Source organism: Mesocricetus auratus, unplaced genomic scaffold, assembly GCF_017639785.1.
Source record: "Mesocricetus auratus isolate SY011 unplaced genomic scaffold, BCM_Maur_2.0 Super-Scaffold_100007, whole genome shotgun sequence".
NCBI lineage: Eukaryota > Metazoa > Chordata > Mammalia > Rodentia > Cricetidae > Mesocricetus > Mesocricetus auratus.
This window is the reverse complement of record NW_024429191.1, coordinates 78,238,942-78,253,795: the sequence shown is the minus strand read 5'-3', so window position 1 is coordinate 78,253,795 and position 14,854 is coordinate 78,238,942. Positions and strand designations below refer to the sequence as shown.

Genomic DNA, 14,854 nt, shown 5'->3' with positions numbered 1-14,854 from the left:
AGAGATCTGACTGCCTCTGTTTCCTTAGTACTGGGATTAAAGGTATGCACCATTATCACCCAGTTTCGGGGGAGTGGCTCACATTTTTAAGACTTTCAAATCTGCCAAAAAAAAAAAAGAGAAAAAAAGCTGTATAAATCACTCTACATAAAGATGAGTTTACTCTTAGGTAGTACTAGGTCTTGTAGAGGTGAGTGAAGAGAGTGTCAAGAGAACCCAGGAGAAAGTCAAGCCTGTTGACACAGGCCAGTGGTCCCAGTTATTTGAAAGGCAGAGGCAAGAGGATCTCAAGTTCAAGGCTAGCCTGCACTAGAGAGTGAGTTCAAAAACAGCCTGGGCAACTTAGTGAGATCCTGTCTCCATATTAAAAGTAACGAAGGTTAGGGATATAATTCAGAGGTAGAGCACTTGCCTAGCCTGGGCAACTTAGTGAGATCCTGTCTCCATATTAAAAGTAACGAAGGTTAGGGATATAGTTCACAGGTAGAGCACTTGCCTAGCCTGCATGAGGCTGTGAGTCCAATCCCTGGGTACCAGAGGGAAAAAAGCAAAGGGGCCAGGGGAAGATAACAGAGGAGAGACCAGTGAGTCAGCTGATGTGGGGAGCTCAGGCACCATGACACTCACGTTGGCTCCTGGAGGAGAAAGGGTCTCACAAGTAGAATCACAGCTAGAGTTGGTACAGGCACCAACAGGTCCTGGCCTTGCTGGGCAGCGGCCAGTGGAGGCCTTGTGCAGGGTACAGGCTGAGCTTGGCTGAGGTAAGCTGGTAACCCCTGCAGGGTCTTCCCACCAGGTCAGCCTTTGGCCTTTGCTTCAGAGTCAACAGCAGCACTGTGGGCTGGAGTAGTGACTGTTTCAAATGTCTCCAGTGAAGGCTAAGAGTGAAACTGAGAGATACATGGTAGAGAGAAAGAGATCGAGTAGGAAAACAGTTTCGATAGGCTTTTGTGTAGGAGAACCATCAAGGTTTGGCGACTGATGGGCTGTAAGGAGCAGGGGAAGGGAAGAGGCATGGATGACGTCAGCTAGGCAGGCTCTTGGGGGAGAGTAGGGCAGTTCAAGTTGTTAGAAAGAGGTACCAAGAGGGGAAGAGAGCCAGTGTTGGTAGGGAGGGGCTGGGAGATCACCAAATTAGAAGTCACCAATAAGTGAGATGCCTAGCACCCCACTCCAGACTGTTAAATTTAGGTCAGTTAAGTCACCATGTATCCAAGGTTAAGAAATCAGAGGCCCTGGGGCTGGAAAGATGGTTCAGTGGTTAAGAGCACTGACTGCCCTCTGGAAGGACCCCGGGGTTCAATTCCCAGCACCCACATGGCAGCTCACAACTGTCTCTAAGTCAGTTCCAGGGAATCTGACACCCTCATACCAATACACATAAAATAAAATTAAATAAATTGTTTTTTAAAAAAAGAAATCAGAGGCCCTATGCCGGTCTGATGCAAGATGCTGAGATACTCTCAGAGGGATGCTTGGTGCTGACCTCTGGGTACTTACAGCTGGGCAGGGAGGCAGATGTGGAACCAGACCTTCCCATTGGCCATGCTAAGAGGTATGACCAGCATCTTGGGAGTAGAAGGGCTGTGCTTAGGGCCAGGACTGAGGTCTCGGATTTCTAGTAACCCTGTTATTTGGAAGCTCTGGTGGTTAATTCTGGGCCTTCACCGGGCCATGGTCTTAGGTATATTTCCCTGGATAGGCAGGTACTAGTTAGCAGCTGCCCAAGGTGGAAGTCAGTTGGGAGAAGAAGAGCCACAGGGCTTTGAGTCCTGCTGAAAACTGGTTCCAGCCTGGTGTGGAACGAGACTGGGGCTGCTGGAGCTCCCTAGGGACATGGAGAAGTCCCCGCTTTGTTCAGGGAGGCTGGAGTGGGGGCGGTATGCAAGGAACCCTCAACAAGCTGCTAAATTCCTCACACTCACTGTCTGAGATGCCGCACCACAAGAGGAGACCCGAGGTCCTCGTCTCTTGTAGTCACCGCTGTCACTTTGATTAGGGTCCTCTGGGGCTAGAGGCTTCCCCAGTGACAGCAGTCACAGGCAGTGAAGCCAGGAAGCTCTCTTGCTCTCCTTCCTGAGGCGGTGTGGAGGAGGAGCTATAGAGGTAGGCGTGGACTTTCTCTCCTCGAGCTTCCTCCCTGGCTCAGGTCAGAGGCCTCCTCCTTCCTTAGGTCTCACAGATGTGTAACCTGGGTTACACATCTCCATCTCCACCTCTTGCTGCTCCCCACAAGGCTCCATATCTGCCGCCCCGGAACCGGTCTGCCACCCAGAAAGCCCTTTCAGTCTGTGGGAATGTGTCTTGGGGCGTCCTTTACTCCCTTACCCTACTCTCAGGGGACAGGGATGTGGGCACCAGGAACCTCCAGCAGCGAGGCTGAAGCCAGTGGCCCTGCTCACCACACACAGACACCACCCTAAAGCACTTGGGTTTATTCTTCAACATCTGCAGACATGCAGGTGTAGGCGCAGCTTCCTGGCTCCAATCCAGATGTTGGTGCAGCACAGTGATTTGGGATACCTACATGAGGAGCTGTGGCCTTCCACTGCCAGGGCTATATAGTAAAACCTTGTTGAGAGAGAGAGAGAGAGAGAGAGAGAGAGAGAGAGAGAGAGAGAGAGAGAGAGAGAGAGAGAGAATGGGAAAGGGGGTTGCCCTGAGAAAGTAGGTCCAGATTATGCAGGTGCTCATGACCTCAGGCCACGCCTCTGTTCTGTTTCCTCAACTTAAAGTGGGAACCAGGCCAAGCATTATGGTCATACACGCCTTTAATGCCAGCACTCTGGAGGCAGAGGCAGGTGAATCTCTCTGTGAGTTCAAGGCCAGCCTGGTCTAGGCCAACTAGGGCTACACAGTGAGACCTTGTCTAAAAATAAATGAATAAAAGAAAGAAAAACAAAGAAAGGAGGGAGGGAGGAGGAAGGTGGGAGACAGGAAGGAAGGAGAACCTCTAGATGCCTAAGGAAGAGTAACTTCCTAACGCCAGCCACGTCCTCTCTGACTGACTCTGGATACAGAGGCACTGTCTAATTTAGAATGAGCCCAGACCCCTTCCCTCATCATCCACCGGGCACATTGTAACAGGAACCTGAAGGAACAGGAGGGGACTTCAGAAATGCCTTAAGCTCTGGCTTTCAGAAGTGGCTAGAGCACCCCTGGAGAGACAGGCAAGCAGAGGCTGGTCAGATTAAGATGACAGCAGTTGTGACAGAGTGGCGTCTTCTGCCCCTCCCAACACCCTGGAGCCCCCCCAACCCTCTTTCTCCTCTCCAACTTTGGTCTTTGAGGCCTCTGGCTGTACCCTGAGCCCTGGACATCAAAGATGCGCTTGTCACTGGCTTGATGAGCTCCTTGCCCACTGTTCCCCACAGACGGATTAATTTCAGTCCCCCCAGGAGGCTCCAGAAGCACACACCCCCGTCCCTCCCATCTCTCTGGGTTGCTGATTCCTCCTCACTGAGGTACCACCCTCCCCATTCCCACCCCCATCATCCTGAGGCCTCCCCCACCCCACCCCCAGACCACTGAGCACAGCCGGTGCCTCCTACTGCATCCTTCTTTGGTGACAGGTGACAGAAATGTCCTTCATCCTCCTGAGACAGCCAAAACATCCTCTTCCCCCAGGTGAGGTCTGCACCCCCCCTCCCAGCCCGGCCACCCAGAGAGATGAGGCTGTCTGGGTAGAGAATTAGGGGCTTAGCGAAGGCAGAACTTCCGTGCGTCTGGGTGGGTTCATTAACTTTGGGCTTCAATTTCTTTTCTTTTCCCACACAAACAGCTCCTTCCCCTCAGAGCCCCTTCCTAACAAAAAGCAGCGGAGGTCAGATCTTCCCTAGGCTTGCTTTGTGGGGCAGGTATTGGCTGCCCTGAGATTACTAGTTTTTGTCTGATCATTGTCTTGATGGAGACAGGATGCTGAATGGGTGCCCCCACTCCCCTGCACTGGGCACAGACAGGTTTGGAATTTGAGACTGGATCCCAGCTATGACCTGACTGTCTCCACTTTTCCAACCCTCCCACCCCTGACCGGCACCCCATCCCCCTACCTCCACCCGGCCACCATCCCCCCACCCCACCGCTGGCACATAGCCACCAGGTGCTCAGATGAGGAAGAGAGCCAGCTGTCAGCACCTAGAGGGGGAGGAAGGAGAGGCGGCAGAAAGGAGGGATGGGAATCCTGGCCAGGTGTCAGAAGGCCTAGCTGATCTGGCAGACTACTCCCCATTTCCTTCCTGACATTGCAGAAGTAACAGATCTAAGAGGCTAACCTGGGCTCCCTCCCTACCTCAGTGGCAACCCTCTGTGACACTTCTCATTTTCCCTTCAGTAAAAGCAGGTAAATGTAAGGTGTTGGCCAAGAGAGGAAGAACGGATCTGAAGAGGGGCTTTAGCAAGTCCAGGAGCAGGCGAGCCTTCCGGCGGGGCAGGGGTGAGGTGGGGGTGGGGGTGGGTAGTACCTCTTGCCCCTGGAGGTTTCTGTGGACAAAATCAGCCTTTTGTTTCAGCACAAGAGGCACCGGGCAGGGACCCTGGGGCACAGGAGGCGGGTGAGTAGGACGCTCGCTCCTCCGTCCCTGGTTATTCCCTCACACACTTGCAGCCTGGCACTCTGTTCAGTCGGTCCCCTGTGGTTGGGACTCAGAAATCAGGGAGTGGGCACCCCTTTTCCAGCAAAGGGGAACAGGGCTCTCCAGCCTAATGGGGAGTCCCTCCCTCAAGCCCTCCCCTCCTGTCCCTCACGTCCCTCTGTCACTCGGCTGGATTTCATTTGCTCCTGTTCGGAGCTCTGCCCTGTGGTGTCTCCAAAGGCTGAGAGGATGCTCTTGGGTGAGTGCTGAGGTCACCTGGGCTGGGGAGTGGGGACAAAGCTCAGAAGATTCCGGGAAAGGGGGGTCACCTCCCCGACCTCACCCTACCCTTTCCCCGCTCCTGTTGGCTCCCAGAGGTTGTCTGCTGGGGACCCAAAGTCAGTAGACTCCCCTGCCTGCCCCCAGTCCTACCTAGCCTGGACTGTGGCTGAGAACAAAGGTTGAAGAAGAGGAGGGGACAGTTGGAGCTGGCCTGAGGACTCAAGGGTGCTGCACATCTGGGTAGATGTGTGCTGGGAACCTGAGCTGCAGACTCCTTGTAGGAAATCTTACCTTCACCTCCTCTGAGGGACCAGGGAGGGGAGGCCTTGGATGGGTCTGAAGAGCTGTTCCCTCCTCTGTGGAGAAAGACAGAGAAGACAAGACAGGGGCAGAAAGCTCCTAGCTGAGAGACAGACAGCATCCCCACACCCCCCACATCCTGCCCTACCTGTGTCTCTACCCCCTACTTGCCTTCCCACAAGGGTCTTATCAGGCCTTTGTCTTTGTGTCTCTTCCCACTGTCTACCTCCTTCCCTGCCCACAAACTCTTGCTGCCACCCAGGCTGGTTTTGAACTTACTCTGTAGCCTAGGATGGCTATAAACCATCAGGCTTGCAAGGCATTTTTTGAGGGCGACAGCTGTCGAAGGTTTCTGGAAACCTCTTCCAGGGACAAGGGTCTGGAGGCAGTGGGTCTAAGGGGGAATAGTGGAGGTTTTTAGCTGCTGGCCTCTGGAGTTTCTCTAGCTTGGACAGGGTCTGAAGCATCAGCACACTCCAGACATCCCAGAAGTGAGCGAGAGAGAGGTTCTGGTGAGTGTGAGGAGGAACCTTGGCCACACTTAGAATTCTACTGGGGAGTGGAGTGGGCAAGTGTTGGGTCTCAGATCAATCTGCACCCCCCTCATTGCCCGTCTCTACCCCCACCCCACCTTCGGCCCTCCCTCTGAATTCCATTTTTCTTTGCAGATTAAAAAGATTGTTAGCGTATATTAATCATGCATGCCAATGGGTTTCATTGTGACATTTTCATACTTGCAATATACTGTGTGCTGATTCTTTCCCCATCATCCCCAGCCCCTTGTCTGTTGTCTGCTCCTGCGGATCCTGTCCTTCTTCCCAAATAAGCCCCCTTCTACTTCCGAGTTTTGTTCTTTTCTTTCTTGGTGAGTTTTATTAAGGTTGCTTGCTGGAGCATGCACATAGGAGAGGTTGTTTACAGAACTGTGGGTGCCTCACCCATGGCTAGCCACTACAGAAAATGCCTCTCCCTCCCCTAGGAAGTGCTAACTGCTTGTAGACCCCCCAGGGAGGGTGGGACCTCATGAGCCCCTCCCCCCGAGTTTTTATTCTGTTTGTGATAGAAATGCCGTCGTTTTTTTTGTTTGTTTTTTTTTTTTTTTTTTTTTTTTGGTTTTTCGAGACAGGGTTTCCCTGTGGCTTTGGAGGCTGTACTGGAACTCGCTCGGTAGACCAGGCTGGTCTCGAACTCACAGTGATCCGCCTGCCTCTGCCTCCCGAGTGCTGGGATTAAAGGCGTGCACCACCAACGCCCGGCTGCCATCGTTATTTTATATGTGTAAGTGTGTGCCTCTGGGAGGTCTCCGCCTATGCCCTGTGGCTTAGAGGAAAAGGGGGACTGTTTGGTCCTGTGATCTCATGAGTCAGATGCCTCTGATTGTAAGGAAGCCTGTGCATGCACTGGGTATCAATCTCAGTGTGTTTGCATCTTTCTTTGCCCAGACAGTGCTCCGCTCAGCTCATGCTGATGGTTCCCAGTGATCTAGAGACATCTGTAGGGTCTGTGTCCACTGATCTGTTGATCATGCTCATCTGTGTGTTCATGCAGGCTCACACTGGGCTCCTGCGGGGATATGTGTCATTGCACGAGCATCATGTACTAGACATTAGACTTGGTTTAACCATGGGGAGATGTATGTACATATGTGCCTGGCATCTGTCTAGCACTATCCGTGTGGGTGCCTATGGTTTCCTTGGACCCTATCTGTTGGGTTGCAGTCAAGGTGATGTTATTCCATAAGATGCCTGCTCTCCTGGCCCTGAATTCTGATGAAACACCCCCAGACTGCTGTCTGGAACAGTGACAATATGACCTTCACCTGCCAGATTCCACATACAATCTTTACTTGAAAACATCTTAGTGTTTTTGTTTTAGTGTATTTATTTTACTCTGCTGCAGGACGAGTGGGACAGTCGGGTTCTAGGAATGTAGGAAGGCTCTGTCACCTGATCTTTGTCTTGTATTTGTCTCCCATTCTCCCATCTTTTGGGTGCTGGAATCGCAGGCTAGTGGAAGAAAAAGATGAGAAAGGAAGCTATTTTAACCCCTTAGCAGGTGCCCAAGGTCAATCTGCTGTGCGTGTGTGCACGCTTGCATGCATATGTGTGTGTGCTTGAGAGAGCATGTTCTCTCTCTCTGTCTCTCTCTCTGTCTCTGTCTCTGTCTCTCTGTCTCTCTGTCTCTCTCTCTGTCTCTCTCTCTCTCTCACACACACACACACACACACTCAGATTTCTTTTTACAAATTTTTCTCCAGATTTTGTGACACATGTTTAGAAGTCACGTACTATTGCCCTATCCAGGGTTCACACATGAAGAAGCTATTGGCCTGGGGATGTGACTCAGCTTGTAGAGCGCTTGCCTAACATGCAGGGAGACCTGGTTTTGAGCTCCAGAATGCATAGAGCTGGATGTAGTGTAATCAGGGACTGGAGGTAGGCAAATAAGTAGTTCAAGGTCACCCTTTTTGTAGCATGTCTGAGGTCAGCTTGGTCTAGACGTGAGACCCTGTCTCAAAGAGAGAAAAAAGAGAAACTGGCTGTCTCTCCTGCCCTTGGGGAACATGCAGGAGGGAAGGAAAACATGGAGGGACTGGTGTGAAGCAACAGAGCCAGAAACATGGAGGGGTGGGCTGGAGGGGACAGGCAGGGGCAGTGATGGAAAATGGTGGCACTTCCTGGGTAAAGGCAGTTGCACACACACAGAGGACTCCTGCACACACGAAATTGCCTCAGATAAGAGACCAGATGCCAGCCCAGCTGTGGGGATTGGGGTAGCAGAGGGGATGTCTGAGATCGTCTCAAGGAGTGTGTGGGAGTCTGATCAAGAAGAAAAGAATGGGAATTCTAGCCTGGAGAAGAGAAGTTACTGGGGGGTGGGGGAGACGAAGGTGCCTAGAGTGTTCAGGGGACCTGGATTCAGTCTCCAGAGAGATAGAGAGATGGAACACAGTAACAACTTCAGCAGCTTTATGAAAAAGTCTTTTTGGAGGTGGTTGGGCAGACAGGAGTACTAAGAACAGAAACGTTCAGAGGCTGGGGAAGTCTTCGCTGGCTCTTGGCAAAGTGCTTGACTTATGTATTCCGGTCCCATTGAAGAGGCAAAAGCAAGGGAGCTCCACAGCTGGATCAGCTGAACCGGCTGTTGTCTGACTATAGGGGAACAGTGCAGAATCAGAGGCTCCTCCGGGGACCAACCAGTGCAAGAGGGAGCCAGCCTGACCTGGCCTAGGCAGGGCTGCTGGGTGAGAGGCTGCGCAGCCTACCATTTGCAGTGCAGTCTATGGCAGCAGGAAGGTGAGTGTTCTGACTGTACCAAAGCTGCTTGCGGCTTGAAAAACCTTGGGGAGTGACTTAATCCAGTGTCTCGGTTCCCCACCCACAGACAGCAACAATCTTGGTCTCTTTGGGGAGTCCTGTAGGGTCTTAACCCAGGGTCTGGCTCAGCTTCCCCTGTAGTTGCTGCTGCTGCTTCAGCAAGCGGAAGCTAACATGCAAGCATGGCAAAGCCGGGAATGCCATCACACAGGGCACAGACACTTCCAACAACGTGCCCTGCTGTATCATGTCACCTCAGGAGCTCCCCACCAGGCTCCGGCAGTCAACCGGGGTCATCTTGCTCTGGAAGGGCCGCTGAGGGTGAAGGGACCTACAATCACTGACAGTCACTCCCACCTCCAGGGCCACCAAGGTGGAGGCAGACCTGTGCTATGCTGACCCCTGGGGTGTGCTTGATAACCAATGCTCTGCTCTGGTCGAGCTGCAGAGGTTCAACCTGTGTCAGGCACTGTTGGGCACAGAGCATGGCGAATACTACAGTCCCAGGAGGGTGAGGGACATGCAGGTGGGTGACAGCCAGAGGTAAGGGGAGGACCAAGGGGGGAGGCACTGAGCCATCTGGGAAAGGCTCCAGTATGCCAGGGCCCTGGATAGGAACCAATGTACTTCATTCAAACCTCCACTGGTCAAATCTTCACCAAGGGCTGCCTACGTGGCTGGCACTGGGTCAGCCACATTGAGTACAATGGTGAAGAAGCCAGACCTGGGCCCTGTCACTGGGTGAACACAGTCACACTTCTCACTCCCTGGGTCAGAGGTTGTAAACTGGTCATCTGGGTCCATGATTGACTTATTGTTGGGTTTGATGAGTTTTTCATTGCATTTTGAAAAACTCGATTTAGTTTCAATTTTAAAAATTTAGCTAGGTGTGGTGGCACATGCCTTTAATCCCAGCACTCTGGAGGCAGAGGCAGGTGTATTGAAGCCAGTTTGGTCTCCAAAGCTACACAGAGGAAATCTGTCTCACAAAAACAAAAACAAAGCAAACAAACAAAAAAGAAATTAAAGGTTATCTTTAGCTACACAGCGAACTTGAGGCCTGTCTGGATACATTTAAAAAATAAATCCAGAGATGGTAAAGATTTGGCTTTGTGATATCTGCTGGAAATCTTCCTGCTTCCAGATCAGGGCAGATCCTGGACTCTCCATAAATTTTCCACTTTTATCCCTGGCCTCCCTTCAAGCTATAAACCACGCATGTGGCCCCAAGAGTTGTGAATACTACAGCACGTAGCTGGGACCCTTGAGATGGCCAGGAATTGCTAGTGAATATGTCTAGTAGTGAGACCCTGAGCTATCAACTAAAGGGAGAGCCCCACCCCTGCAGGAATAAAGCAGATTAGGGCAAGACTGCAAAGAACAGAAAAAACAGAGCAACAGAGCACAACAATTCATCCTTCTTAGCATCCTTTTTTTTTTTTCTCTTTCTTGTTTTTTTGAGACAGGATTTCTCTGTGGCTTTTGGAGGCCATCCTGGAACTTGCTCTGTAGACCAGGCTGGTCTCGAACTCACAGAGATTCACCTGCTTCTGCCTCCCGAGTGCTGGGATTAAAGGCGTGCGTCACCACCGCCCGGCCAAGCATTCTTTATGGTTGGTAAATCACTTTACATTCATAAACGCAATAGCAGATTTACATGTATAACTCACAGTAGCCTTTTAGGGAGATGCGGGCAGGCAGGAACTAGAGCTGAGAAAGCTGAACTCAGACAGGTAAAGCGACTTGCCCTGGGTAGCCCAGTCGATAAGTGTAAGAGTCTGTCTGGCCCCAAGCTGCTTCTTTCCAGCAGCCCTGCTTGCTTCCTTCCCTCCCTACTGCCACCACCCACCATCCCCAGCCTGGAGGACAGCCTCCCTCTTCCTTCCTTCTTTCCCCCAGCTATACCAGATACCAGTGCCAGCGTCTTGCACGAAGAGGCCTGTCAGCACCCAAAGGCATTCCCAGATGTGAGACTGGTATTAGAAGAGACCAGGGATTGGGCAGCGTCCCGTACTCTGTCCCTGTTTGCCACTTTGGTGTCCCCATGTGATGGCCAGCCTGCTACCACTTACTTAGGCAGTGTGGAGCTGCAGGCGGGTGAGGCTATCCCTTGCCAGCTCCTGGATAGCCTACAAGCTTTTGGCATATCTGTACCCAAACTGGCCTGGCTCAGTTCAAGCCTTCCCAGTGACCTACTGGGGAGTATTAGCTCAGAGCCTCTTGCCCTCTGCTCACTGTCTGACATCTGGGTGATTATGAGAGCATGTTAGATGCCTTATTATGTCTGCATGATCCCAGTTCCCACATGATATGGCCCCTGGGCTCCAGGCAGCCCCGAACCTTGCAGCTATTGACTTGGCAGGTCAATACTCCGTCAGTTACTGTCCTCCGGGTCAGTATATTGTTCCTCCTCATTGCCTGTTACAGAAATAGTGACTGAGGCCTGGCCTTGCCTGGTGAGCACCTTGGGAGCCACTGTCCTGGCCTCTCGGACGGCTGATGCACTGGCCTCAGAGCCTTCATCAGCTGCTCCACACCCTCTCTGCCTTTGGTGCAGAAGCTTGCCCTGATACTGCAGTTCAAAAGAGTTGAACCTGGTCCTGCAGCCCGTAGTGATGGCTGCCGCAGCTTCGCTGCAAGCTCAGCGCTGTCTCCGGGTGCGCATCTCCAGGGCTTCCTGCCAGAGCTAGCGATCTCTGAGTCCGACCCCAACTCGGGTGGCGGGTGGCGACCACGGTGTGGAGCTGCTGGGCTACTTAGAGGCTTCGCTGCAAGGTTTGGAGCGCCTCCAGGAAGCTTTCCTGGACTCCATGCACGCGCACGCTGGGGTGTTCTTTCCCCGAAATCTCGCTGGATGCAGTGGCCGCGTTGGCGATGATCTTCAAACCCCCGGAGGAGCGCACGGCAAGGGGCTATGCGGGTGCTGCTGCCGGGCACTGGTGCACCAGCGCACTGGGCGACTTCGAGTTCTTCCAGCTCAAGGTGGCCAGCCTCGGGAGTCTCTGCCCTCAGGCCCTGTGGTCAAGCTGGTGTGTGCGCGATCCAACCTCCACAAGCTATTTTCTGAGTTCGGCGCCCTAGCCTTGGTGCTGCCCGCCCGGGGCTGCTGGACAAGGTGGGCTGCAACCACAAACTGCAGTGGTGGGGACAGAGCAGGGTCCAGGGCTGGCCATGGCGACCACATGATGAAGATTGTTGTGGATGTCCCCCCTTCCCCGCATGAGTTTGATTTTGCACTGGTCGTGGAGTTCTTAGAAAGCAGATGGGGGAGGGACTCCTGGGACACCTGAGGACGGCCTCCCCTTAGCCGGCAGCAGTGGAAAGTGAAGGGAACTCAGACACACTTAACCTTGCTACACTCAACATGACCTACTAACTGTGCTGTTCATAAGCCAGACCCCTGGCCTATGAGGAAAGGGGAGCCTGGGCAACTGGTAGAGGTGCTGGCTAGGTTCTGGACAGTTCCGGTCCCTTGTGACCTTCTAGAGTTTGCTTTTGCTCCCCTCGGGTTCCAGTTGGAGGAAAGAAGGTTGGGCTTTAGAAGTAGGGGAACAAAGTTGAAGAAGAAGGGGTACCCGGGAGTTTCCTCATCCCATGCTTTGCAGTGTCTCTTTTTTTTTTTTTTTTTTTTTTTTAGGAGACAGGGTTTCTCTGTATTGTTTTGGAGGCTGTCGGTCCAGCCCGGCCTCGAAATCACAGAGATCCGCCTGCCCCTGCTGGGATTAAAGACGTGTGCCACCACTGCCCAGCATGTCTCTTTTCTTAAGAGATTGTAAACCAGATGCCAGTGCTTGTCTCTGACCCACAGTGCAGTGCTATCTGTGCACAAGCTAATAGTACACACTGATGCCTCAGGAGAGGTAGTGGTGCCCTCCCTCCTCCTCCCCCCTGCCTGCGGGCTTTTCTGTACATGACTGTTTACAGACATACATCTGCAGATGCTAAATAAACCCATCTTACATTTCAGAGGGTTAACACCCAAGAATTGAAAAGGACTTCTTCTGGTTTTGCAATTACAGGACCTAAGAAAGTTTCCAATAACCTGGATTGATATCTGCTTTTTTTTTTTCTTCCCTTCCTTAAAATCTGGTTCGTTGGTTCCCAGCCCTTTCCTGCCTTTGGTTTACACAGTTAAGACCAAAGACTGCAAAACCACAGTGTTGTTCCTGGGTATCCTTAGGACTGGTTTGGGGTCTCACCAGAACTGGAGACACAAACCTTGAGGATGCTGTAGCTTTCTTTCTTTCTTTTTAATTTTGTGGGTGTTTTTTTAAAGATTTATTTTATATCTATGAATGAATGCTTTGCATGCATATATGTATGGGTACCATGTGTGTGTCTGATGCCTGCAGAGGTCAGAAGCAGGCATCGGGTCTACTGGAACTGAAGTTACAGTTATGAGCTACCATGTGGGTCCTGGGAATCAAACCTAGGTCCTGTGGAAGAATGACCAGCACTCTTTTTTTTTTTTAAAGATTTATTTATTCGTTTATTATGAATACAACATCCTGCCTCCATGTTTGTCTGCAAGCCAGGAGAGGGCACCAGATCTCATTACGGATGGTTGTGAGCCACCATGTGGTTGCTGGGAATTGAACTCAGGACCTCTGGAAGAACAGTCAGTGCTCTTAACCTCCGAGCCATCTCTCCAGCCCATGACTAGCACTCTTAATCACTGCCATCTCTCCAGCCCCATGCAGTGGGGTCTGTTCTCATCCCTTCTGTGAGTGGTGTGAAACCTGAAGTGAGAGAAGGAACAATTAGTGGGAGGAAAGGGAGTTGTCCCTTCCCTACACTCCCTGAGTTTGGTGCTTTGGGATAAAGTGGGAACACAGCACATCATACTGTCACCATGGATGTGTGTATGTTAACCCTGACTCCTCTGACCCCTCTCTTGGTTGAACTCCCTTTGGGTGTCTATGAGAGAGGACCACTCTTCTGCCTGGGAGATTTGAACTGTAGCTCCCTGACTCTGCTTCTCAACTTGGTTCGGCTGCAGTTATAAAGAGGGGGCCAGGAGTTCCTGTCCTGGCTGTACAACAGCCTTTCCTTCTGGCAGCAGAGGTAGGAGAGGCCTCTGGCTCCTCATTTCAGACCCTGCCCTTCTTCCTCCTGCAGCAGGCCTGGCCTCCAGCGCCCCCAGCCCCCTGCTGGCCTCCCTGACCCTGCCCACCCGGCCTCTGCAAACTCCGTTGGACTTCAAGCACTTGCTCGCCTTACACTTCAATGGCGCCACCCCACTCAGTCTCTTCCCCAACTTCAGCACGGTATGGGCTGGGAAGGAGGGCGAGGGCATATGCCGGTGTGGGGTGGGCAAAGGTGACTCAGCTGACTCTAGGTGCTACCAATAGGGACCCAGAACCCAGCTGTCTCCTAGCTAGAGATGAAGGTGTGTCGTTCTCACCCCACCATCACAACTCCCCAGAGATTGTGTGTGCGTGTGTGTGTGTGCGCGTGTGTGTGTGTGTGTGTGTGTGTGTGTGTGTGTGTATGATCCAGGTGTGTCTGTATGCACTTGGGTTGTGTCTTTGATTTTTGGGTTAAAGATTATTTTATTATTTCTTTATTTAGTTATGTGCTTGAGTGACTATATGTTCACATGTGTGGGTACATATGCCCATGCATGTGCAGCAGCCAGACAGGCCGTTGCATGCCCTCTGAACCTGGAGCTTCTGTTTTCTCAGTAAGGCTGGAGACCACCAAGATCCAGCAATCCTCCTGCCTCTAGCCCTATTGGAGCTGTCACAGACTTGCTAGGGCACCTGGTTCGTTGTGTGGGTGTTGGGATCTGAATTCCAGTTTTCATGATTGCCTAGCAAGTGCTTTTAACTGTTGAGTTGTCACTCCAGATCTTGAGTTATATCTTTGCATTGGGACTTGTATCTCTGGAGGTCTGTGTATTATGGGTGGGTATGAATTTGTATATTGTTTGTGAAGACTTTTGTGTGTATGCTTAGACGATTATGCGTAATATGTGTGTATGTGAATCTGAAGGATTTGGATGTCATTGTGTCTTCTCTTATGTCCTGGGTATGTATGTGTTTTAAGTGACTGAGAGTCCACCCGTGGTTGTATAGTATCTGTGTGTCAGAAATTGTCTTTCTCCTTGTGAGTCTATAACTCCCTCTAAGCTTATGTCTGTGTATTTCTGTCTCTCTGTGTGTGTGTATGTGTGTATGTGCACGTGTGCATGCGTGGGGGGTGTAGGAAAAATGTTGGAGTACTCTGTGAGGTGCGAGGAACAGCATCCTTTTTAATTCTGAAAATCAAATGAAATCATGGATGAATTCCACTCCATCCTCAGGAGACTCCCACTAACCTGTAGGAGTCTCCCTCCCTTTTGTCATCTCCAGGGTTGAACACAGGTCCTGAGGAGTATGACAC

At 51.7% G+C, this 14,854-nt stretch overlaps 1 protein-coding gene across 4 annotated transcripts in view; it reads left to right on the top strand.

Annotated features, from left to right (window-relative positions):
• Znf385c (zinc finger protein 385C) overlaps positions 1–14,854 on the top strand; it is a 53,614-nt gene that overhangs the window by 30,357 nt on the left and 8,403 nt on the right. For 3 of the 4 annotated variants that reach the window (XM_040749702.1, XM_040749704.1, XM_040749701.1), the window contains exon 3: positions 13,589–13,737. In XM_040749702.1, the coding sequence (XP_040605636.1) occupies positions 13,589–13,737 (149 nt within the window). The remainder of the gene's footprint in view (positions 1–13,588; positions 13,738–14,854) is intronic. The other variant, XM_040749703.1, reaches the window with a different exon arrangement.